The sequence below is a fragment of the Oncorhynchus mykiss genome, chromosome 9 (assembly GCF_013265735.2).
Source record: "Oncorhynchus mykiss isolate Arlee chromosome 9, USDA_OmykA_1.1, whole genome shotgun sequence".
In the NCBI taxonomy this organism is placed as follows: Eukaryota; Metazoa; Chordata; class Actinopteri; order Salmoniformes; family Salmonidae; genus Oncorhynchus; species Oncorhynchus mykiss.
The window spans coordinates 46,158,949-46,186,680 of NC_048573.1; the positions used below are offsets into that span (position 1 = coordinate 46,158,949).

The following is a 27,732-nucleotide window of genomic DNA, read 5'->3' on the forward strand; positions in this document are numbered from 1 at the left end:
CCATAGAGCTAAAACGAAAGCACGTACTTCAGCGACCGTTGGTTTATAAACTGCGATTGGTCGATATTATGGCATAAACTCGATTATCATTGGCCATATATTGTCCGGGAACGAGGAAAATTTAGTTGTAAACGAGGCGCGTGCTTGAAGGACAACGCAGGACTGAAAACAAGCGTGCACCTTTTCAGCACCGATCCTCGTGGATAGCGGTACAGGGCCATTCCACCAATTAATCAGACCAGACAAGCGTGGGGATACGAGCTGCATCGGTTTCTTCGATAATCATAGAGCTACCACAATTGTGTTATTCAGCCAAGCGGCTGCCGTGTTCACTGGGTAGTAGCTGTTGAGTTCCATGAGCGGTGGATTCGAAGCAAAACGGCACAAGCTTTGTTTGCCCTAAGGGCTGCAAGTGCAAGGAGCCATAGCTAGTACTGCTACCAGTATTGTTTTTAGAAGGGAAGAAACTGTGGTGCTCATTGTGATTCAACGGGTTCTTGGATCGAAAGGGACCAGGAATAACGGCCTGCAAATGAAGGGAAGCAAGTGGAAATCGAGTAATTAATCGACCACTAAAAGAACAGCTGTAATCGTGGTGTTAGATTTTTTTTTAGCCACATTGCTTGTTCGTGTAGCTGCACTCTATTGTATGAGCATCTTTGTATTATTCGCGTCAATCTCTGACTAGGATCCCGCGCTCTCGTTCGCCCGCCCGCCACCCTCTCGGCCACAGCTGTGTGTATTCTGTACTATTTTCAATCGGCACGACACAGTTTGATACAAATATGTGTTCTCGGGTTTGGTTTGTGACCGACCGGCGTATCCACCAGGAGTATCCGCAAGTCCAGATCCTTCGGGCTCTGAAACAGCGATGCGCCGAGGAGGATGTTGAATTCCGCTCACTTCTCATGGACCAAATCGTGCTCACCATCAGTGAGGGACAATTAGGCAAGTATCACTAGATTTGAAGTGGCACACCGTAATAATAGTCATGCCATTTTTCAACTGTTTTGAATTTGGGTTTAATCGTGTATTCTTGTTGTCTATGGTGGGGTGTATTTCAGTTGTAGTATTATATAGCCACTAGCGAGCCTAGCAGTAGCAGGTATTGTTCCGCACCGAAACACACACACAACTTGCTAGCGCGAGCTGCTGGCTAGCTAGCTAACTCTGTGACGTGACCGCCTAAACCTAGGTAAAAATTAGTTTACATTGGATTTGTGGTTTTCTTTCGTCAATAGTTATTGAACCAAGCATGCAATGACTATTAGAATTGTATATTATGAACCAGGGAAGGATGGAAAACAATATGACATTTTTTGAATAATAATAAAAAGTACGTTTCAGATTTAAATCTTCAATAGCTCTTAAACAAAGCATACTGTGACTGAAAATTATATATTCTGTATCTGGGGAGGATGGAGAACAATCCACACATTTTATTTTTGGGGAATAGCCTGATTCAGAATATATGGTTGTCATAGTGATGGTACACTTAGTTTAAGAGCTATTGAAAGATTGCAATGTTTAATAATGTGTGGATTGTGGTTTAAGAGCTACTTAATTAAGATTTACATCTGAAACCTTACCCATGTTTTATACAAAATAAAAGTTTTTGATGGTTCTCCATCCTCCCATGACCTTTTTCATATTCATGGCATGCTTGATTCAATAGCTATTGGACGAGTGAACCGAATAAAACCGAATATCCAATATAAAACTAATTTGACTTAGGTATATCACCAACCCAGTTTCCAGACACCCTCGAATAGTCAGACAGAGATACTCCATGATGCCAAGCCAACAAATTTGCTAAATCGAATAGCTACTTTATTATATGCGTAGGTGGAAAATATTGTCTACATTATGAAAACGTATAAAACTACCTAGCTAACGTTATGCTGGATAGCTTTTGTGAACAAGTCACATTTTATTGGTCACATACACATATTTAGCAGATGTTATTGCGCAACACCCGCATCGTAATACAAAGAGAGTGGCTAGCTAGTAGCTAACGTTAGTAGGTTATGGGGTATTCTTCATGGGCCAGCACAGCTATGCTAGCTAACATTAATTCAATAGAAGTATCTAATAACGTTAAGCAGTAGAAGAAGATGTCGTGCAATTTTCATTGATTTGACTTGTAATTAGCTAAGTGAAGTGTGTAGTGGGTTTAGCTAGCTAGCTATATTGATTCACTTTTAGCTGTCTTCTATTTTTTTAAACTTGAGTCAACACGAGTACAACAATTGCAAATACATAGGAGATATTGGAATTCTCACGAGGCACTTGCATGCAGGTACAACAGATACAGGCTTCAGAACACAGACTTTAGCACCGATGGCTGGTGGGACAAGTCCAACAATAGCTACTATACGTTTATCACATATTAATATCCTTGGTTGCTTGATTTGAAGAACGTGAGGACCCTTGTTGTGTGGAATTTGGTGGTCAGACGTGAGCTTGGGTAAGGGGGGGGCGCATTTAGCTCAATGAGGTGGCAGGCTGTCTTATAGCACATCTTACATGATGGCATTGACTGAAGGGAGGGGGCAAGCTGACTCAGACCAGGAGGTGGGGATGGAGCTGTCTCTTTGACATGTGGCAGTGAGATTGGGAACGGCTTCCGAATCCAGAAGCCGCTTCCTCACGTGGGATGGAGCACGTACGATCTAGAAACCAGTGTACATTCTCCTCATCCTTCACATAGGCTACATGTTGAATCTGTTTCTCTACAGCAGTTGGGAAAAAACGTAGCTTACGAAATGACTTGCCTTACAAAATGGTGGTAAAGTCAAAGCCTGTCAGACACCCACTTTAACAATGGCCTAATTGGTAGATAGCCTAGTCTTCAATGCTGAATAATCTGTGACACACCCATGAGGAAGAGAGGGTAGGACTATTGGCCAAATCCATAACTGGATCACAGCTGTGTTTTGTGTGGCCTGCCTTCTTTTTTCTCACAGGGAGTCAGTCATACATTCTCATGACATGACAGGCCTTACAATGCATTGTAACCACATCATAATGCATTAGGCCTATACCTGCAGTGCTATCTAATAAACAGTATGAAATGACAGCAGGCTTGAAATGGTTCAGTATGTATCCGCCCTGTATTGTGTAAATAACTTTAGTAGCAAAGTCCATTGTCATAGCCTGTTCCACGTAAAAGTGTTTAATGGATCCTCCATGTCCTCTGAACAGGCTATGTGCTCACTAGCTTGTCTGCAATACCAAAGATGGACCTTCACGTAAGAGGCCAAACCCAGTGATCAGCCAAAGGAATCTCACATCCCATGATTCAGTGATATAGAGTTGTGCAAGAGGTTACACAGGTTACGAATCGACACCGGATTCTTTGGCCTTCCACGTAGAGGCGACACACACACTTTTCACCGCTAGATAACAAATATAACACGTCCATAATATTATTGAAGGCAACAGGACACAGGATCTCTTGAGCCAGGGCCAATTGAACACATTGTGATTTTCCACCACCGTCAGTAATATGATGTGAGACGCATCAGTAATAGACCAAGAGCACAGTTCCCTATCTTTCCTTAATCATAATCTTAGCACTGGAACACTGAGGAAAGACTCCCCATTGACGAACCATGCTGATCCATCGGTTTCAAGTTTTATTGTCATGTGCACAGGATACAGCAGGTGTAAATCAGTACAGTGAAATGCTTACTTGCGAGCTCTTTCCAACAATGCAGAATAAAAGTAATAATATAGTTAAGAAAAAATAAATACAAGATAAGTAAAAAATAAACACAAGAATGTAAGTTATATACAGGTCAGAGCCAGTACTATTATTACAATGTGCAGGGATAATGGAGTGATTCAGTTAGGTATATACAGTGGGGTCTATAATTACTGGCATCCTTGATAAATACTGAGCTATGTTGTTTGTTAAAAAAAGAAGGGGAAATTGTATTTTGTATTAATAGAATTGGTCAGAGAAAGATATTTTGTTTGACAAGTAATACAAAAAAATCTCAAAGATGGGGGGGGGGCAAAATTACCCCATGTTTTCATAATGACACTGAGCCTTTTTCAAAAATATTTTATGATATTGGAGAACACATTGGTAGGGATCTTAGACCATTCCTCCATACAGAATCCTTCCAGATCCTTGATATCCTTCACCTGCCCTCTTCAATTCTTCATAGGTTTTCAATGGGGTTCATGTCTTGAGACTGAAAAGGCCATAGCAAAATGTTGATTTTGTGGTCAATTAACCATTTCATTGTTGATTTTGATTAGTGATTAGGGTTATTGTCTTGCTGGAAGATACACTTGCGGCCAAGTGGCAGACTCCTGGCAGAGGCTACCGTTTTTTTGGCTAAATGTCCTGGCTTAGATGCCACTGACCTTAACAAGGGCCCCAGGACCAGTGGAAGCAAACTAGGCCATAACATCAACGATGTTGACTATAGCACCGGTTCCGGTCCAAGTGCCAATGCCTCCGGGCGGAGCTATGGTCAGATGACATGAAAATAGAGAACTTTGGCCATGCACACCAGTGGTGGGTTTGAAGCATATGCAGAAAAGTACCTCATACCTACGGTAAAATATTGTGGTGCATCATCGATGTTATGGAGCTATTTAGCTTCCACTGGGCCTGTGGCCCTTATTAAAGAGTAACTATCATGGATTTTTTTTTAGGGATATACAGTAAAGATGTTTTCGTCTTAGTTATAGTGAATCGCGTCAATTCTGGTTTTCATTTTGACAGTTAGTTGCAGAAGTGATATATTTTGGGCTTTAAGTTGTAAATCTAGCTCGTTTTGCCCCTAGCGGTTTGACTCTACATTTTAAAAAGTGATGTAGAGGCACCTTGAGAAAGTTCCTCTAGTCTGTCATCTCAAGGGAGCGGTTCGGTATGATTGTCATAGCCTGTTCCAGATCTGCTGGGTGGTACCACCACAAGGCTTACTATTAAAACAGGTGACAGCTTGCTTTACTTGGCAATGGTCTTGGTAAGTGGAGTGTGCCAATAGTATATACTAAAGGCAACATGTAAAGTGTTGGTCCCATGTTTCATGAGCTCAAATAAAATATCCCCGAAATGTTGAATACACAGAAAGGTTATTTCTCTCAAATGTTCTTCACAAATTTGTTTACATCCCTGTTAGTGAGCATTTCTCCTTTGCCAGAGTAATCCATCCACCTGACAGGTGTGGCATATCAAGAAGCTGATTAAACAACATGATCATTACACAGGTGCACCTCGCCACAGATGTATCAACTTTTGAGGGAGTGTGCATTTCTAATCAAAATCAAATTGTATTTGTCACATGCGCCGAATACAACAGGTGTAGACTTTACAGTGAAACGCTTACTTACAAGCCCTAACCAACAATGCAGTTTTATTTTTTTAAATAATAAAACATGTTATGATAAGAAATAAAAGTAACAAATAATTAAAGAGCAGCAGTAAAATAACAATAGCTAGGCTATATACAGGGGGTACAGGTACAGAGTCAATGTGTGGGGGCACCGGTTAGTCGAGAAGGTTGAGGTAATATGAATAATTAAAGTGACTATAACGGAGAAAATAACAGAGAGTAGCAGCAGTGTAAAGGAGGGGGGGGGTTTGAGGACCCATGCCAAATCTTTTCAGTCTTCCTGTAGTCCATAATCATCTCCTTTGTCTTGATCTCGTTGAGGGAGAGGTCGTTGTCCTGGCACCACACGGCAAGGTCTCTGACCTCCTCCCTATAGGCTGTCTTGTCAGTGATCAGGCCTACAACAGTTGTGTCATCGTCAAACTTAATGATGGCATTGGAGTCATGCCTGGCCGAGCAGTCATGAGTGAATAAGGAGTACAGGAGGGGACTGAGCACGCACACCTGAGGGGCCCCCGTGTTGAGGATCAGCGTGGCGGATGTGTTGTTACCTACCTTTAGCACCTGGGGGCGGCCCGTCAGGAAGTCCAGGATCCAGTTGCAGAGGGAGGTGTTTAGTCCCAGGGTCCTTAGCTTAGTGATGAGCTTTGAGAGTACTATGGTGTTGAATGCTGAGCTGTAGTCAATGAATAGCATTCTCACATAGGTGTTCCTTTTGTCCAGGTGGGAAAGGGCAGTGTGGAGTACAATAGAGATTGCATCATTTTTGGATCTGTTGGGGCGGTATGCAAATTGGAGTGGGTCTAGGGTTTCTGAGATAATGGTGTTGATGTGAGCCATGACCAGCCTTTCAAAGCACTTCATGGCTACTCTCTACCAAGAGTGCTACGGGTCAGTAGTCATTTAGGCAGGTTACCTTAGTGTTCTTGGGCACAGGGACTATGGTGGTCTGCTTGAAACATGTTGGTGTTACACTTAGACAGGGAGAGGTTGACAATTTGGCGTGCTGACTGCAGGAATGTCCACCAGAGCTGTTTCCAGATAATTCAATGTTTATTTCTCTACCAAAAGCCACCTCCAACGTTGTTTTAGAGAATTTGGCAGTATGTCCTGTGCTGGCGTGAACTTACTCCAATGAAGTAGAGTAAGCAGAGGTAACTCTGCAGCAGAGGTAACTCTGGCTCTTCCATTCCTGGGTCGGTCCCCATGAGAGCTAGTTTCATCACAGCACTTGATGGTTTTAGCGGATGCGCTTGAAGAAACTTTCAAAGTTCTTTAAATTTTGACCTTCGTGTTTTAAAGTAATGATGGACTGTCTGTTTCTCTTTGTTTATTTGAGCTGTTCTTGCCCTAATATGGACTTGGTATTTTACCAAATAGGGCTGTCTTCTGTATACCACCCCTACCTTGTCACAACACAACTGATTGGCTCAAACGCATTAAGATGGAAAGAAATTCAATAAATTAACTGTTTAAGACATTACACCTGTTACTTGTGCAAAACTGTCATCAAGGCAAAGGGTGGCTACTTGTGTGTATATATTTTGATTTGTTTAACACTTTGTTGGTCACTACATGATTCTATATGTGTTATTTCATAGTTTGGTGTCTTCACTATTAGTCTACAATGTAGAACATTTGTCAAAATAAAGAAAAACCTTAAGATAAGTAGGTGTGTCCAAACTTTTGACTGGTACTGTATGTATTTTTTTCTTCTTCAAATATTTTATTTACAGTATTCGTCCCGTGCCCACACACTTCTAATTTTTAAAAGTGAAAGCATACCTGTAAGAGGGGTCACCCTGGTAGTACAGTAGATAGTAGGTTGTATATTGTACCCAAGACCGATCTGTGTATTAAGTTGACCATTGGAAAAAGAGCTGCCATAGAAAGCAGTCTCACAACAACTAATTTTCAAATTGGAGTGGGTCCAAGGTGTCTTGGATGATGGAGTTTATGTGTGCTGTGACCAGCCTTTCAAAAGCACTTCATCATTAAAGATGTGAGCGCTACAGGGGGGCGGTAGTCATTGTGGCAGTTTTCCTTCGTTATTGAGTACCGGATCGGTGGTAGTCCGGTTGAAACATGTGGGGATTACAGAATGGACAAGGAGCGGTTGAAAATGCCTGTGAATACGCCTGCCAGCTGGTCTGCACATTTCGTGATGACGCGCCCTAGAACACCGTAAGGCCGGGGGCCAAGCGTGTGTTAACCCGTTTAAAAGACTTAGGCCTACTATTCAGAGAGTGCGAGATCACTCAGTCCTCCGGAACAGCAGGGGAGATATATATGTATACCGAACAAAATTATAAACACAACATGTAAAGTGTTGGTCCCATGTTTCTTGAGCTGAAGTAAAATATCAGACATTTTCCATATGCACAAAAAGCTTATTTCTCTAAAATTTTGTGCACACATTTGTTTACCTCCCTTTTGGTGAGCATTTCTCCTTTGCCAAGATTATCCATCCACCTGACGGGTGTGGCATATCAAGAAGCTGGTGAACCTTGTGCTGGGCACAATAAAAGGCCACTAAAATGTGCAGTTTTGTCACACAACACAATGCCACAGATGTCTCAAGTTTTGAGGGAGCATCCAATTGGCATGCTGACTGCAGGAATGTCCACCAGAGCTGTTGCCTGAGAATTTAATGTTAATTTCTCTACCATAAACTGCCTCCAACATCGTTTTAGAGAAATCCATTTACATTGACTGATTTCCTTATAAGATTTGTTGTTCTGACAAGAGGAAGAGGAAGGTTATATGAACGTTTTCTGAATGTTCAAATGGTACTATAGGTGTACCCACTCGCCCCAAATGAATGAACGGATTCATTGAGGTTTTCAATGTGCTCTGTGTAGTTCCCTTGGAAACCGAGACAAGTGATATGGACATTGTCTTGGCCAGTGTGTCCTCTAATACTTAATTGTAGCATGGCTCGCTCAACGACTGCACAATCAAAAGTGTGATTTGGGAGAAAAGGGTGTGTATGAATCATCCCCCAATTTGAATACTGAGAGTGAGGGGAGGGCTGACAGACTGTGCTATTCCTAAACAAACGCTTTCCACTTCTCAGAGTCATCCCCCGCCACACACTTTTTCCCCACCGCCCCTGCAGTTCTTTATGCATACATCTCCAGCCTTTTCCATTTTTAATTTCTCTGACCATCGTTTGAACCAAAAATGACCTATGTCCTTCCCTTTTTCTGTGAGCTCCTTTTAGCATCAGGAGCCAGTAATTGATAAACCCGTCACCTATCCTTTGTTTGTGTGCCTCAGTCACTGCGACCTCTGTCGATCCAGCGTTGACGCTGTCGCTTTGGTGAGTGGAGATCTTAAGATGGCTGAAAAGCAGGTCACGGTGGATTGAAGAGTGCTGCGTCAGTGACAAGCCTCTCTCCTCCCTCCCTCCTTCCCCCGCTCCACCTCTCGTACCATCATCACCCCATCTGCCTCTCCTTATTGTTCTTTCTTCCCGAATTAAAATGGCTGGTAGTAGGCCAAAATGGACTGTTAGTTGCCAGTTCAAATCGCACAGTGAGTAACCTCATGCACAACAAAACGTTCAAACACGCAAACTATGTCAATATAAATACACATATGTTTGTACACAATCTATAGATGGGCTATACATAGCTATCTCTTGTATACCTTCTCAAACATGTGGTGCAAGATCATTCAGAGAATAGGTGCTGGTGTTACATCTTGTGTGCATGATCGTCGAAATCACTTATGTGTATTTAGGTTAAATCTCCCCTATTTGTGCTGATACCTTCTTATATTGGGAGCATGCAATGAACTGTAAGCTGTATTAAGTACACTGCTGGGGATCGGTGCTCCTCCAGGGGCGACGAATCTTGGCCCTGAGGCCAGAGAAGTTGGCAGTGCCACGGGGGAGCATGAGGATGTGGGCAGGGTGTGATGTGAGTGAGCGATGCAGGCAGGCAGGACCCAGTCCAAATGAAGCACTTACACCACTAGGTTACAGTACCCTACCTGGACCCATGCCTCTGCTACTCACAGCCAGCTCAGAACTCGCACATCCAGAGCAGCTCCATAATGACGAGCTGCGTACAAACACAGTAGTATCCGATCGCAGCTAGACTAGGCCCTACGTTTTTGGTGCAGTGGGAACAGATGTATGGGCGTGGCCTGAATGTTCCAAATGGGCACTAGCTACTCCTAGGTTGTCTGGGCTTCTGTTGTGTGAGACAGACAAAGCCAAGCCACTGTCGCTACCTGAGTTGCTCAGAAAAAATGTCATGTTGGCGTTCTTGAGTGAAAGTGTAGCCTGCATTTCCATATCGGTAGAAGATTGCGAAACCTGTCTATGTGATCAATCAATAATTGCCAAAGCTGTCTATATGAAGCTATGTGACGTGACATTGGGAATATTTTAAGATAGAGGCCTCTCTTTTCTCTCTCCTCCCCTCCTTTCATCCCCAGGTCTGCGGGTGGAGCAGGAGGTGGTGACGTCCTACCCTCAGGTGGCGGTGGTGCGGGTGCCCACCCCCTGGGTGCAGTCGGACAGCGACATCACGGTTCTGCGCCACCTGGAGAAGATGGGCTGCAGGCTGGTCAACCGGCCCCAGGCTATCCTCAACTGCGTCAACAAGTTCTGGACCTTCCAGGAGCTGGCCGGCCACGGGGTCCCCCTCCCAGACACCTTCTCTTACGGTGAGCTCCAAAGCTTGGTCCATATTGTTTCTGATTCCTGAGCTTAGAAAACCCATAATCTCTTGACTTTTCATGTTGTGTAGATGACATCCTTGATTATAATGATTTTCTGAAATGTATTTCTGTAACTGAAATTGGATAACTACACTGAACAAAAATATATAAACGCAACATGTAAAGTGTTGGTCACATGTTTCAAGAGCTGAAATTGGAGATCCCAGAAATGTTCCATAAGCACAAAAAGCTTATTTCTCAAAAATGTTTCTCCTTTGCCAAGATAATCCATCCACCTGACAGGTGTGGCATATCAATAAGCTGATTAAACAGCATGATCGTTACACAGGCGCACCATGTGCGCTGGACAAAAAAAGGTCACTCTAAAATGTACAGTTTTGTCACACAACACAATGCCAGAGATGTCTCAAGTTTTGAGGGAGTGTGCAATTCGCATGCTGGCTGCAGGAATGTCCATCAGAGCTGTTGCCAGATAATTGAATGTTAATTTCTCTACCATAAGCCGTCTTGAACATCGTTTTGGCGAATTTGGCTGTACATTTAACCGGCCTCAGACCGCAGACTAAGTGTATGGTGTCGTGTGGGCGAGTGGTTTGCTGATGTCAACATTGTGAACAGAGTGCCCCATGGTGGCGGTGGTGTTATGGTATGGGCAGGCATAAGCTACGCACAACGAACTCAATGGCAGTTTGAATGCACACAGATACCGTGATGAGATCCAGAGGCCCATTGTCGTACCGTTCCTCCACCTCCATCACCTCATGTTTCAGCATGATAATGCACTGCCCCATGTCGCAAGGATCTGTACATAATTCCTGGAAGCTGAAAATGTCCCACTTTTTCCATGGACTGCATACTCACCAGATACAGTGCATTCGGAAAGTATTCAGACCCCTTTACTTTTTCCATATTTTGTTAGGTTACAGTCTTATTCTACAATGGATTAAATCGTTTTTCCCCCTCAAAAATCTACAGTCGTGGCCAAAAGTTTTGAGAATGACACAAATATTAATTTTCACTAAGTCTGCTGCCTCAGTTTGTATGATGGCAATTTGCACATACTCCAGAATGTTATGAAGAGTGATCAGATAAATTGCAATTAATTGCTAAGTCCCTCTTTGCCATGCAAATGAACTGAATCCCCAAAAAAACATTTCCACTGCATTTCAGCCCTGCCACAAAATGACCATCTGACATCATGTTGTTAATCCCACCAAAGTGTTTGATTTCGAATATGCTTTTCAGCAAAAGCACTACAAACGATTATGTTAAGTCTCCACCAAACCACAATAAGCACCGCCATTTTCCAGCGAAATACAGCATTCACAAAAAGCAGAAATAGAGATAAAATTAATCACTAACCTTGAATTATCTTCATCAGATGACACTCATAGGACTTCATGTTACACAATACATGCATGTTTTGTTTGATAAAGTTCATATTTTTATTAAATAAAATGTGAGTTTACATTGGCGTATTAGATTCACTAGTTCCAAAAACATCAAGTGATTTTGCATCGCCACATCGTTTCAACAGAAATACTCATCATAAATGTAGATGATATTACAAATTATACACATGGAATTATAGATATACCTCTCCTTAATGCAACCGCTGTGTCAGATTTCCAAAAATGTTTACGGAAAAAGCAACCCATGCAATACTCTGAGACGGAGCTCAGAACAGTAGCCAAATTAGCCGCCATGTTGGAGTCAACAGAAACCAGAAAATACAAGATAAATGTTTCCTTACCTTTTGATGAACTTCATCAGAATGCAGTCCTAGGAATCCCAGGTCCACAATAAATGCTTGATTTGTTCGAAAATGTCCGTTATTTATGTCCAATTCACTACTTTGGTTAGCGCGTTTGGTAAACAATTCCAAAGTTACAAAGCGCGTCCACTATAACATGACGAAATGTCCAAAAGTTCCGTAACAGTCAGTAGAAACATGTCAAACGATGTACTGAATCAATCTTTAGAATGTTGTTTACATATATCTTGAATAACGTTCCAACCGGAGAATTAGAATGACTTCAGATGACCGGTGGAACGCAGGCACCACCATTACAAAGCTTGCTCAGGAATGGCAGCAGGCAGGTGTGAGTGCATCTGCACGTACAGTGAGGCAAAGACTTTTGGAGGATGGCCTGGTGTCAAGAAGAGCAGCAAAGAAACCATTTCCAGGAAAAACATCGGGGACAGACTGATATTCTGCAAAAGGTACAGGGATTGGACTGCTGAAGACTGGGGTAAAGTAATTTTCTCTGAATCCCCTTTCCGATTGTTTGGGGCATCCGGAAAAAAGCTTGTCCGGAGAAGACAAGGTGAGCGCTACCATCAGTACTGTGTCATGCCAACAGTAAAGCATCCTGAGAACATTCATGTGTGGGGTTGCTTCTCAGCCAAGGGAGTGGGCTCACTCACAATTTTGCCTAAGAACACAGCCATGAATAAAGAATGGTACCAACACATCCTCCGAGAGCAACTTCTCCCAACCTTCCAGGAACAGTTTGGTGACGAACAATGCCTTTTCCAGCATGATGGAGCACCTTGCCATAAGGCAAAGGTGATAACTATGTGGCTTGGGGAACAAAACATTGATATTTTGGGTCCATGGCCAGGAAACTCCCCAGACCTTTATCCCATTGAGAACTTGTGGTCAATCCTCAAGAGGCGGGTGGACAAACAAAAAAAAACAAATTCTGACAAACTCCAATCATTGATTATGCAAGAATGGGCTGCCATCAGTTAGGATGTGGCCCAGAAGTTAATTGACAGCATGCCAGGGTGGATTGCAGAGGTCTTGAAAAAGAAGGGTCGACACTGCAAATATTGAATCTTTGCATCAACTTCATGTAATTGTCAATACAATTATTTGACACTTGTTAAATGCTTGTAATTATACTTCAGTATTCCATAACATCTCACAAAAATATCTAAAGACTCTGAAATTAATATTTGTGTCATTCTTAAAACTTTTGGCCACGACTGTACACACAACACCCCATAATGACAAAGCAAAAACAGTTTTTCTTAATGTTTGGAAATGTATAATTTATTTTACTGAAATGTCACATTTACATAAGTTTTCTGACCCTTTACTCAGTACTTTATTGAAGCACCTTTTGGCAGCGATTATAGCCTCGACTCTTCTTGGGTATGGCACTACAAGATTGGTACACCTGTATTTGGGGAGTTTCTCCCATTCTTCTCTGCAGATCCACTCAAGCTCTGTCAGGTTATATGGGGAGTGTCGCTGCACAGCTGTTTTCAGGTCTATCCAGAGATGTTCAATCGGGTTCAGGTCCGGGCTTTGGCTGGGCCACTCAAGGACATTGAGACTTGTCTCGAAGCCACTCCTGCGTTGTCTTGGCTGTGTGCTTAGGGTTGTTGTCCTGTTGGAAGATGCACCTTCACCCCAGTCTGAGGTCCTGAGTGCTCTGGAGCAGGTTTTCATCAAGGATCTCTCTGTACTTTGCTCCATTCATCTTTCATCCCTCGATCCTGACTAGTCTCCTAGTCCCTGCTGCTAAAAATCATCCCCACAGCATGATGCTGCCACCACCATGCTGCACCGTAGGGATGGTGCCTGGTTTCCTCCAGAAGGTACACTTGGCATTCAGGCCAAAGAGTTCAGTCTTGGTTTCATCAGACCAGAGAATGTTGTTGCTTATGGTCTGTAGAGTCCTTTAGGTGCCTTTTGGCAAACTCCAAACGGCTGTTGTACCTTTATCTGAGGAGTGGCTCCCGTTTGGCCACTCTACTATACATGCCTGATTGGTGGAGTGCTACAGAGATGGTTGTCCTTCTGGAAGGTTTTCCCATCTCCACAGTAGAACTCTGGAGCTCTGTCAGAGTGACCATCAGGTTCTTGGTCACCTCCCTGACCAAGGCCCTTCTCCCCCGATTGCTCAGTTTGGCCAGGCGGCCAGCTCTAGGAAGAGTCTTGGTGGTTCCAAACTCACACTTAAGACAGCTTGTAAGGAGTCGACTCAAGGAATCTCGGACAGTTTGTCCAGGTTAAATCCTTTAATTCATCGCGATGGAAGGGTTGCGCTTCAACCAATACCATGGAAGCTTGAGTTTTTCTTTACATGGCTTATATACTGTCACATGATGCACTTCTTATTGGTCGGTACAGAACTACTCATACTTCAAATATGGCATTAACATGAGGTTAACAGAGAGCTGACTGACATGGTACTTAAAAATAAATGGTTCAAACCGGTCAACAACTCAACTTATCCCCTCCAGGAGAATGTGTCCTGCTCAGCAACCTTACTGCCCAGAATAGGCAGAGCTCTTCCAGATGAATTCCTCAGCGGAGTGGCCCTTTATAGCACAGACATCTGACCACAAGTGAAGGGTTAAAACACACACACACACACACACACACACACTCACACACACACACACTACTTGAGATCTTATATGGATATATATTGGACTAATAACTAAGGATATACTGCTTAAAATCTACAACATTATCACGAAATAAAAGTCCTTACACTACCGCAGATTGTACATAAAGCGGAAGACTACTAAATCAAAGCACAGCTGCTCTCTTTGTTCTTGAAGTGAGGGCAATGATAATGAATTGGGTGCATCCTTGTATCAGAGATATGCCATCTTAAATATTTGTTATTTATTTTACTAGGCATGTCAGTTAAAAACAATTTCTTATTTACAATGACGACCTACCGGGGAACACTGGGTTAACTGCCTTGTTCAGGGGTAGAAGGACATATTTTTACCTTGTCAGCTCAGGGATTCGATCCAGCAACCTTTTGGTTACCGGCCCAACGCTCTAACCACTAGGCTACCTGCCTCACAGGGAATGATTCGCCAAGCATGCTTTTAAATGCGCTTGAGTTGGTCTGAGTATAGACATAGTCTAGACATAGTCATGACAAATGGTTCTACAACCAGGATTAACATAAAAAGTCACCCGATAGTATAATCTTAAGATTCAAAACAGAAAGAGTATCTCACATCCAATCCCCTCCTCTATCATCATCCCTTTCTCAGACACAAATAATCTGTGTCATTTTGGGGAATTTGTCACATTTTCCATGGAATTTCTTTCTTCTTTACGTTGGACAAAGCAGGATGTGTAAGAACACAGGCAGGCAACAGGGCCTGTACGTCCTAAGCCAAAACCACACACTCGCTGTGTTTTTGTTTTGTTTTAAGACCAGATCAAATCTGACAGCGACTGTGTATTTAGATTATTTATTTTTTGCCACTGCAAAAATCGAATGCCGTGTGTTTTGGCAAGGGCAGCAGGGATAATCTTTCCCGAATAGCATTCAGAAAAACGAGGCCAGGCAGACCAGGCGGTGCAGGGAAGCTGGAGTGCTTATGTAATGTGCCCCTCCACCCTCATGACTTTGAAAATAAAAGATCCCTCCCTCCTGCCCCTCCCCTCCTCTGGCTCTAACCCTGCCACAGCAGCCAGTAACATGGTCGAACTGAGCTTTAAATTGAATGTGCTGCTGTCTCTGTGTCTCTCTCTCTTTTTCTGTCTCTCTCTCTCATTCTCACAGCAGTGTGGACGTGTGCTTTTTGAAAAAGGCATGTGCAGGGCAGCTCACATCTGGTTCTCTGTTAAAACGCCAGACCAGAGACCGAGAGCACAGAAAAAATCTAAATGATCCTGTGTTTCCTTCTCGCTCAAATTTCAGTGCTCAATATTCCAAACAGTTCAGTCCCAGACAGAGCAAACTGAAGCAGAGCTCTCTCTCTCCAAATGACGTTTAAATGTCAATAGTGTTCTTAATGGTCAATTGTATTAGAAGTATTATCAGATATAGTCACATGAAAAGTCAGAGACGATAAAACAGCTAAGTATAAATACAGAATGACATACCCACAGCAATCCTCATCCAATGGCAATCATTTCTTATTAGCCACGAGTCATCCGTAAGGCGCAATCCATTCTGAAGGGCTCCCAGCATCCCTTGTTTGATTAATTTATCTTTCTTCCCTCAGAGGGCAGATACAGGCTCCCCAAGTTTAAAACGAATACGTCTGAAATACTGTTAATTGTGCATATTGCTCTATTGATTGTTTTGGTGTATATTATTGTCATGTGTTCAATGTGTTTTTACTACATGCTGCAAAATCAATTGCCACCCTGGGATAATAAAGACTAAACTACTCTACTTCTTGCTTCACAAGTCACAACATGGATCCTATAGCAACAAACCCCATTCCGCACGGTCAAATGACTGAGGTACACAGAGGGTTAATAGAGGGGGTTTGATCATTGGACAAATTGTAACGTGTATGTGTGTCGGTCTTGTGTGTTTCGTAGGAGGACACGAGAACTTCCGCAAGATGATCGACGAGGCGGAACCGCTGGGCTACCCCGTGGTGGTGAAGAACACTCGTGGCCACAGAGGTCAGTCTGACTGCAACCATCCCTCCCCTCTCTCATTGCTGTCTCTTTACAGCCCAGGCTTCTGGGTTTATGCAAACCCGTCTCTCTCTACTCCTCTTCCACCATTTAAGGCACTGCATCTCAGTGTAAGAGGTGTCGCTATATTACCTGGTTCAAATCCAGGCTAACACATCTAGCTGTGATTGGGAGTCCCATAGGGCGGCGCACAATTTGACTAGGTTTGGCCGGGATAGGCCGTCATTGTAAATAAGAATGTGTTCTTAACCGACTTGCATAGTTAAATCAAGGTCAAATATGCATTGTGGCCAATGGCACCTTGGTCCATCTAATATAATTTGACAAATGACTGCTAATTGTTTGAGGAAAGCACCAAGTATGAATCTTTGACAGCTTATTTAAACCCATATTAATAATCACGGTCCCTTTCTTTTTATATTTTATTACTTTATTTATTTTATGGATTGCCAGAGACCTTTTTTAGAACCCTGCCATTTTGGGAAGAGATTGACCACGGGCTATTCCACAGAGGCCTACCGGCCCATCAACCTATCTATTCATAGTCATTGACACTTTAGTTGGTCTCCTAGTTGGTCGTCCATTGTCTGTATGGATAATAGACTTTGGGTAGCGACAGGGCATAGACTATCAAGATAAGGCATTGTTAAGGAAAAGGACCATTGGTGGAGATCAGCCAATGAGCCATTTCTTGAGCATTTAACAGGACTTAAGATCCAAATACCTAGCCAATAGCAATACCAATGGGAAGAGCCATTCCTTCTTTTCTCACATGTAAAGCTAAGTGGTCCTCTGTGTTGAATGTGTAGTCTGGTTGGCTGGTTGACACTGGGTTTTAGTGAGTGTGCCACCCCCCTCTATCTCATTGGACAGCTGTTTTGCTCCTGTTCCATGGGGCCTTGTCCTGTTGTTTGATCTCAGCTATGAGGTGTCATGGCTACCATTTTGTCCTGTCTGTGTGGTGTAAGCAACGCAACCTATTCAAATATCTCTACACACACCCCACCACACTCGCATGCTCCTCTCACGGGTCTCCCTCCCTGGTCCCTCAGTCAACGCTGACCTGTGTTGGGGTTAGAGGACATGCCACTGAGCACGAGGACAGAGTCTGCACTAATTAAAATGGGCCCTGGCATTTTTGCTAGCTAGTGCGAGAGGCATTCTGCTCTCTCCCCACCATGGCTTCTCAGTCAGTGTCCCGAGTGTCTTGAAAGATGACTACATTTAAATTGTTACATGGCCTTTCATGTGAGAGGTGTCAGCGTTCACAATATCACTGTCAGCTTCAGAAAAATACTGAAAGTACGCACAGTGTCTTCAGAAAGTATTCACACCCCTTGACTTTTTCCACATTTTGTTGTGTGACAGCCTGAATTTTTTATTTGATTAATTTGAGCTTTTGTGTCATTGGCCTACACACAATTCCTCACAATGTCAAAGTGGAATTATGTTTTCACTACATTTTTACAAATTAATTAAAAATGAAAATCTGAAATGTCTTGAGTCAATAACTATTCAGCCCCTTTGTTATGGCACGCCTAATTAAGTTCAGGAGTAAAAATGTGCATGTGCAAGTCATATAATAAGTCACATAATAAATATGAACAACTGACTAGGTATCCCCCTTTCCCTTACAAGCCCTTAATCAACAACGCAGTTCAAGAATTAGAGTTAAGAAAAGATTGACTAAATAAACGTAAACATTTAAAAATATAAAATCTACAAGTAACACACGAAAATTACATAACAATAACGAGGCTATATACAGGGGGTACCGGTACCGAGTCAATGTGCGGTGGTACAGGTTAGTCAAGGTAATCTGTAAAAAGTGACTATGCTTACATGTAGATAATAAACAGCGAATAGCAGCCGTGTAAAAACAATGTAAATAGTTTGGGTGGCCATTTGATTAATTGTTTAGCAGTCTTATAGAGGGGGTAGAAGCTGTTAAGGAGCCTTTGGTCCTAGACTTGGCGCTCCGGTACCGCTTGCCGTGCAGGAGCAGAGAGAACAGTCTATGACTTGGGTGACTGGAGTCTTTGACAATGTTTTGGGCCTTCCTCTGACACCACCTAGTATATAGGTCCTGGGTGGCAGGAAGCTTGGCCCCAGTGATGTACTGGGCCATATGCACTACCCTCTGTAGCGCCTTACGGTCAGATGCCGAGCAGTTGTCATACCAGGCGGTGATGCAACCTGTTTGGATGCTCTCGATGGTGCAGCTGTAGAACCTTTTGAGGATCTGGGGACCCATGCAAAATCTTTTCAGTCACCTGAGGGGGAAAATGCGTTGTTTAATAGTCTTTAACATAATTTTTTAATGACTACCTCATCTCTGTACCCCACACATACAATTATCTGTAAGGTCCCTTAGTCGAGCAGTGAATTTCAAACACCGATTCAATCACAAAGACCAGGGATGTTTTCCAATGCCTCTCAAAGAAGGGAACCTATTGGTAGATGTCTGCTTAAAACAATTATGCCGACATTCAATATCCTTTGAGCATGGTGAAGTTATTAATTACACTTTGAATGGTGTATCAATACACAGAGTCACTACAAAGAAAGACATCCTTCCTAACTCAGTACCCGGAGAGTAAGGAAACCGTTCGGGGGTTTTACCATGAGGCCAATGGTGGCTTTAAAACAGTCACATCATTTAATGGCTGGGATTGGAGAGAACTGAGGATGGATCAACAACATTGTAGTTCCTCAACAATACTACCCTAATTGACAGAGTGAAAAGAAGGAAGCCTGTATAACAATGCACTAAAGTAATATAGCAAAACATGTGGCAAAGCAATTAACATTATGTCCTGAATACGAAGTGTTATGTTTGGAGCGAATCGATAACAGCACATTGTTGAGTACCACTCTCCATATTTTCAAGCATAGTGGTGGTTGCATCATGTTATGGGTATGCTTGTAATTCTTAAGGACTGGGGAGCTAAAACCTGGTTCAGTCTGCTTTCTACCAGACACTGGGATATCAAATTGTATTTGTCACATGCGACGAATAGGTGTAGACCTTACAGTGAAATGCTTACTTAAAAGGCCTTAACCAACAATGCAGTTTTATGATTAATAAATGTTAGGTAAAGAATAGATAAGAAATAAAAATAGCAAATAATTAAAGAGCAGCTGTAAAGTAACAGTGAGGCTATATACAGGGGATACCGGTACAGAGTTAATGTAAAATATGACATTTTGTGCACCAGCTGTTTACAAATATACACAGACCGCCACCAGATATATACACAGACTGGAAATGAATTCATCTTTCAGCAGGACAATGACCTAAAACACAAGACCAAATTTACGCTGGAGTTGTTACTAAGAGTACAGTGAATATTCCTGAGTTGCCGAATTACAGTTTTGACTTAAATCTGCTTGAAAATCTATGGCAAGACCTGAAAATGTCTGTCTAGCAATGATCAAGAGCCAATTTGACAGCTTGAAGAATTCTTTAAAGAATAATGGGCAAATGTTGTGCAATCCAGGGGACAATCCCGAAAGACTCACAACTGTAATCGCTGCCCAAGTTGATTCTAACATGTATTGACTCAGGGTTTCAATATTTATCTAATCAACATATATTAGTGTTTTATTTAGGGCTCCCGAGTGGCGCAGCGGTCTAAGGCACTGCATCTCAGTGTTAGAGGTGTCACTACAGACCCTGGTTTGATTCCAGGCTGTATCATAACCAGCCGTGATTGGGAGTCCCATTGGGCGGCGCACAATTGGCCCAGGATCGTCTGGGTTAGGGTTTGGCCGGGGTATCCCGTCATTGTAAATAAGAATTTGTTCTTAACTGACTTGCCTAGTTAAATAAAGGTAACATTTTTCTTTTACGGAGTATTTTGTGTAGATCGTTGACACAAAAAAAAGAGACTTAAATCCATTTTAATCCCACTTTGTAACACAACAGAATGTGGAAAAGGTCAAGGGGTGTGAGTACTTTCTGAAGGCACTGTTTGCAGAGTATTACATGGTCAGGAGGGCAATGGTCAGATAAATGGATGATGACTTTTGTGACTGAAAACCCTTGCTCACTTTCTGTTTAACTCAATCATTGTCTTTTAAAGCATTCTTGAGATGTAATGAGAAGTTCTACATTTCTCCCTACCCTACACTCCTCAACAACCCCCCCACCCCCCACACCCCACCCCTCTCTCACAGGAAAGGCAGTGTTCCTGGCCAGGGACAAGCACCACCTGGCTGACCTGAGCCACCTGATTCGCCACGACGCTCCCTACCTCTTCCAGGAGTACGTGAAAGAGTCGCACGGTCGCGACGTCCGGGTGGTGCTGGTGGGCGGCCGTGTCATTGGCTCCATGCTGCGCTGCTCCACCGACGGACGCATGCAGAGCAACTGCTCCCTGGGTGAGTGATGCTGGCCAGAGGAGAGAAGGTTATTATTCTTGGACAATGGAAGTTTGTTTTTTATGCTTCTTGTTTACAACCAACATGTTTCAGCATGTAGCCTTCATCAGGGTTTTACAGACAGAATATAAATTAGGTTTATGTGATGCTGTTTATGTGATGCTGTCACCACAGTGTCTATAGACTGGTTATTGCTAGAGAAAACCAAGGTCAGAGTCAAATCTGTTTTTTTTATGGAGTTCTAATCTCTCGTGGACAGATTCTCGTGGACAGATAAAACGGCAATAATCTGTCAAGGCTCACGTAGAATTATGTGATTACGAGCAGGAGTGTTGATTATTTGGATGAATCAGGATAGGGTGAAGACGGTGCTTAACCTGTCTGGGAACGGGGTTCCACATCTCATTCCGCTGGCGGGACCCCTCGCCAACAGCCAATGAAATTGCAGGGCGCCAAATACAAATCAACAGAAATCTCATAAATCTAATTTCTCAAACATACAAGTATTAGGCACCATTTTAAAGATAACATTCTTGTTAATCCAGCCACAGTGTCTGATTTCAAAAATGCTTTACAGCGAAAGCTCCACAAACGATTATGTTAGGTCACCACCAAGTCACAGAAAAACCCAGCCATTTTTCCAGCCAAAGAGAGGAGTCACAAAAAGCACAAATAGAGATAAAATGAATCACTAACCTTTGATGATCTTCATCAGAAAACACTCATAGGACTTCATGTTACACAACACATGTATGTTTTGTTTGATAAAGTGCATATTTATATCCCAAAATCAAATTTTACATTGGCGTGTTATGTTCAGTAGTTCCAAAACATGCAGTGATTTACAGAAATACTCATTATAAATGTTGATGAAAATACAAGTGTTATGCATGGAATTATAGATACACTTCTCCTAATGCAACCGCTGTGTCATATTTCAAGAAAACTTTACGGAAAAAGCATACCATGCAATAATCTTGAGTACGGAGCTCAGAGCCCAAACCAGCTAAAATAAATATTCGCCATGTTGCACAGTCAACATTAGTCAGAAATAGCATTATAAATATTCACTTACCTTTGATGATCTTCATCAGAATGCACACCCAGGACTCCCAGTTCCACAATAAATGTTTGATTTGTTCGATAAAGTTCATCTTTTATGTCCATATACCTCCTTTTGTTAGGGCGTTTGGTAAACAAATCAAAACGCGCGTGCAACTTCCAGCGGAAAGGTCGGACGAAAATTCCCCAAAGTTATATTACTCGTCGTAGAAACATATCAAACAATGTATACAATCAATCTTTAGGATGTTTTTATCATAAATGTTCAATAATGTTCCAACTGGAGAATTCCATTGTCTGTAGAATAGCAATGGACCGGGAGCTACCTCTCATGTGAATGCGCGTGACTGAGCTCGTGGCTGCTGGCAGACCTCTGACTCATTCCCCTCTCATTCAGCCCCCCTTCATAGCAGAAGCATCAAACAACGGTCTAAAGACGGTTGACATCTAGTGGAAACCTTAGGAAGTGTAAAATAACTCATATCCCACTGTATCTTCAATAGGGGCTGAGTTGAAAAACTACAAACCTCAGATTTCCCACTTCCTGTTTTGATTTTTCTCGGGTTTTTGCCTGCCATATGAGTTCTGTTATACTCACAGACATCATTCAAACAGTTTTAGAAACTTCAGAGTGTTTTCTATCCAATACTACGCATATAATATGCATATATTAGCATCTGGGACTGAGTAGGAGGCCGTTTACTCTGGGCACGCTTTTCATCCAAAAGAGAAAATGCTGCCCCCTATCCCAATGAAGTTAAACTGGTGCAGAGATTTTTAAGCCTATGTGTGTTTGATAAACGGTTTCCGCTAGATTCCACAGGCACAAAGTCAAAATGGTCTGTATTGTAAGAATGCATGTCTACAAAACACGGGCGACGGGAGGGGTTTGGCCAAGAGATTCCGTTTGCGAGGGAGGAGATTTCGCTTCCTTCCTTTGCACAAAGGTAATCACAGTTAACGGCATTCCCCCCAGAAGAAAATTAGAAACTTTCTCACAGAAATTTACCTCTGAATAACCGCGATTAATGGAGTTCCATAAAACAAATGTTGCTTTGTTATGTTATGTTATTTTCAATTAATGAGAATTTCTTTAGTTGGCTAAGAAACTCTTTTTTTTTACCCTGAACGTTGTATTTCCATTAGTTTTGTTTATTTTGTGGTTCACAAGAAGATTCCAATGGATTTTTGCAGAGTCATAGTTTGTCTATGTTAGGAAACCACACCATATCATAGGGAACAGTAAGAGGAGCAGTGCACTTGAATTTGACCACAGAAGGGCAATGTAGTTAGTTCTCTTGAACGTGACTTTGTGGTTGATGACAGACATGATTATGCTTGTCATAACATCTGCAGTTTTAGACTAGCCGACACACTCATGTCTTGTGACATTTTGGGGTCATCGGTCATCAATTGTTCCACAGTTATATGACAAGTGTCACATGATGTTATAACAAGATTTGGTTTTGTCTTATGCAAGCATAGATTCTCAGTTGCTCTGGCTGGGTCATATGGTATATGATGTATGTGTTTGTCCATCCTATTTCTATCTATTTCGCCAAAAGAAATACTAATAATTCCACAAGACATCAAGAAATAGTGGTCCTGAGAGTTGGTCACTGTTTTCTCTGTCCTTCTATGATTCCTCGCTATAGAGGCCTCAGAGAATGTGAATAATGTCCATGTATGGCACACAGTGAACAATCTACAGTCCACAGATAGTGATGACTGGCGTGTGTGTGAGTGTGGTGACTGACGTCCCTATCTTTCCGTTGTCCCCTTCTTTCCCGCAGGCGGCGTGGGGATGATGTGCCCGCTGAGCGAGCAGGGCAAGCAGCTGGCGGTGCAGGTGTCCAACATCCTGGGCATGGACGTGTGCGGCATCGACCTGCTGCAGCTCAACGACGGCTCGTTCGTGGTGTGCGAGGCCAACGCCAACGTGGGCTTCATCGCCTTCGACCAGGCGTGTGGCATGGACGTGGCGGGCATCGTGGCCGACCATGCCCTCTCGCTGCTGCCCAGCCGCCTCACGCGCAAGATGTCGCTGCTCTCGGTGGTGTCCAGCGCCAGCGAGACGAGCAGCGAGCCCGAGGTGTGCCCGGCAGTCAGCAGCGTGCTGCCCGAGGCCGTGTGCAACATGAGCGTGGGCTCTACTTCTAGCGAGAGCGACCCCGAGCTGGCCGATACCACCCCTCAGCCCCCGAGCCGTCAAGCTGGCCCCAGCCCGGTGCTACCCAACCTCCCCGACCCGGCCTACAACTTCAACACCCTCCTTGCCAACGAGATAAAATTATTGACTGAGTGAGCTGGACACAGCCAAGGCACGCACGCACACTCACACACACTCAAAGACACACACACACACACACACAGACACACACACTTACAAACACACACCTGAACATTTGGCGGTGGACATTCCTGTTGCAGAGCACAAACACAAACTCCAATACACGTTACACAGGCAGGATGTTACATGCAAAAGCATGAGCTGAACAAACAAAAATGTAATGAAAAATGCTATGACCACATAAACTGACATGACGAACAGATGTAGACGCACGCGCCTTCTCATACTAACTCCCCCCATAAACACATAGAGATCTAAGGCTGCTCCCCTGACTCTTCTCCTCTTCTCCCCCACTGCAAACAACCCAGTTAGTTTACAACTGCAGTTGGTGGCAGAAGTGGGATCCAGAAGGTTAGCTGAATTACGGAATCTTTTTGTTTTCAATTGCTTTGTGAGGGTGAGTTGAGCAAGAGTGTTTTTTTTTGGGAGAACCCTAAAGAGCGTTACATACACCAGCACATAGTCAACGGAAATCTGTCCATCTTATTGAGCGAGCACACACTACAAAACTGTATGTTGGAGAATGAGATTGATGCGTGGTCGTCGTTGTAGATCAACCACTGAGGACGTAGCCAGGCTTGATTTACTGTTGGTGAAATGAATTGTTTTGCATGGGATTTTCTCCATGACCGGGAGAGGGGTACACACAGAGGACTAGATAGACTGCCCACCAGCTCCATGTAGCAGAGGACAGACAGGTTACACTGTCACGGGGACTATTAAGTGCAGATTGGGGCCAATTCCATCTTCTACCTCAGTTAATTCTGGAAATGGGATGATTGAAAATCATAAAATACAAATCGACATCACATTTCATTTGCATTCAATTCATGAATTGTCTGGAATCAAAATGGAATTTCACCCCCCCCCCCCCCCCCCCCCTAACGCTGACGAGGAGCTCCTAAACACTGGATCTATGGTCTGACTTCCCTTCCCCTAACTCTTAATTGAAGATATCAGAACATCTTAAAGCTCATTAGAATAACAAAACTGACATAGGGACATTGCTTAGGGGCACCTTGTAGAGTAACAACACTACACTATTTCCTGTTAAGAGAATGCATCTAGAAACACATAAACATAGGTCAAGCACAATTGACCCAAAATCGAGCCTGCAGTCACTCTGTTTTCAATGTCATGTTTTTAGGGGCTTGTTTTTATTCGCTTTAAAAAATAAATAAAAAAATAAGCTTTTTACAGGAACAATAGTCAAACGAAGACACGGTTTATTTTTCTTCATTTTATAGTTCTCGGGAAGAAAGTTGGATCCGTCTAGGAACAGTGAGTTACAGTGCGGAAGCTGTCACTACACCTACAAGAATAATATACCTCAAAACAGAACTTCTCACTGCCATAGAATAAACTACTTTGAGTCATACATATCTGCCAGCATCCTTGTGGTTTCAAGTGAGCCTTGACTTTGCAAGCTTTGATCCATCCATAGGATGTAAATATAGTCAAGTAAATTGTTTGTAAATAATAATTTTAGAAGCGTTTATGCTTACTAGTATCGGGCTGAAATGAAAATCCTAGGGGCTGAAATAACTGTAAACTTTCTAAACTTAAACATTTTGGTAAGCTATTGTGTACAACAGATTGGTTTGTACGGAACATGCAATGTCAAAAATAAAGTTTTAACAAAGAACATGCGTGCTAACATTTCTGTGGATTTGGCTAAATGCGGTTAATCAGCCTAATGTTTTGGCCGATGACAAATTACTGTTTATTCTTCTCAAGTGAGCTAAACTTCATAAACTTGTTGTACAAATAAAATGCAAAACAATACTATCTTTTTTTACAGTGTGTTTGATAGAATGTTACCGTTTCATTCCTCAAAAGGAACACTTCTCCAGGGATACCTGTGGCCTAGAGCTTCTCTCTTGAGCTGTTGGTTAATTGCGGTAAATCTTCTACCACTCAGCCTTAAAAAAATACCTATCCACTACGTATCAACTCTGGGGCATCCGCCATCAACCAAAAAGCATTCGCAGCAATCATCCAAAGCACAAGCCACCCTACTTTGTGCCACTTAGTGACTAGCCATTATTGTTGAGGTCCATAACCCATATGTAGAAGGCTTCTATGTCAAACAGTTGATTCTCAAACATAACTCAGGGAAGCAGCCTTGATCTCATCCCCACTCCTAAGGCATGTGACATATCCATCCTAGCTACAGATCTGCCTAAAATGTGTATTGATGACAAACAAAAAAATAAATGTTAAACTATTAAAAAATGTGGTGTACCATGAAGGTTAACGTGCACTTTTTTTCCCCTTGCTTGTTTTATGATGTTCAGTGTTTTTTCCGCTAATCTATGGTATTTTTTAAGGAAAAAAGTGGTTTGTGTGCACTAATCTTGTCTCAAATAAAGTGAGGCCGCTGTGAAGCTTGATTTTTTTGGGGGCGATTTACTAACGGTCTGGAATCTAACAGGGGTCTGAGGCAGTAATCACAAGCGTGCCAAATGTGAACGCAGCAAAGAATTTGTGACTTTTTGGGAAAAAGCTGTAAAGTATCTGAGCGGCTCCCCTGGGATTTAACACCATTTACAGTACTGTGATTTGTCCAGCATTATGAAATATCCCTCTGTGATTCCCCTGTACTTGACATAGGGCCACGGGGTCTGTTCATCAATAAGTCTAAGTCACCCTGCTTCCTTCCACAGCTTTTGGGTGACTGGTCTACAATTGTTGTTGTCCCTTTTTTTTAAAGGTTCTGTTTATTGTGTTTTATATGAAGCCTGTGTCATTCCACATTCATTCTTTTTTAGATTAATGTAAAGCGAACACATCCTCTAGACCTTAAGACTAGCCATAGGAAAGAATTAAAGGACGACCGTTTTCTCCAATTTATGCATTGTTGGAATAATATCCCTGCTCACTACATTCATATAACCGACAGCGTATCTAGGTTAATTTACTCAGTATGGTTCAGTATGTGTCCAAAAACACTTAAAATGCCTTATCATCCCAATTCCTTTGTGGACACTGATAGGAAATCACGGTTCAAACTGGCCTGGCAGCACCCCAACTAGTCATTGATTTCATCTATCCGGTCTTTTCCGATCAGTGCCCACCATAGGAAGGAGACAAGGAACCAATTGACGAGAACAGGTTACACTGGCTGTTCTATTTATGACATGGCTAAAGCTATCAAATTGGTGCTGGTTTGATGATGTAACACTCCAGCCTGTTCTGTACTGACCTCTGCTGTGTGAAGGGTTTGTGACTATCCTCATTGGTGATTGTGTACACAACACAACTTAAAAGTTACTATTTATTTCTGAATTGCTGCTAATGTATATTTGGCTCATATATTTGAAAGGGAATTGAGGAATCCAATGTGTCTCTGAGTTTCTCTGCCTCTCAACACATAGGAAATGAATCTGAATGCCAAAAACAAGCATTGTTGTAAAATTTCAATACTAATAATACTAGTAGTGAAATGATTTTAACATTTATTCTTTGTG

At 42.6% G+C, this 27,732-nt stretch overlaps 1 protein-coding gene across 1 annotated transcript; it reads left to right on the top strand.

The window, feature by feature from the left end:
* Positions 1–26,655, top strand: LOC110532211 (beta-citrylglutamate synthase B). Its single transcript, XM_021615907.2, has 5 exons — positions 1–948; positions 9,801–10,031; positions 16,366–16,452; positions 20,647–20,850; positions 23,706–26,655. The coding sequence occupies exons 1-5, from the start codon at positions 786–788 to the stop codon at positions 24,215–24,217; spliced, it is 1,197 nt and encodes a 398-aa protein (XP_021471582.2). The 5' UTR covers positions 1–785; the 3' UTR covers positions 24,218–26,655.
* Positions 26,656–27,732: the final 1,077 nt, after the last annotated feature.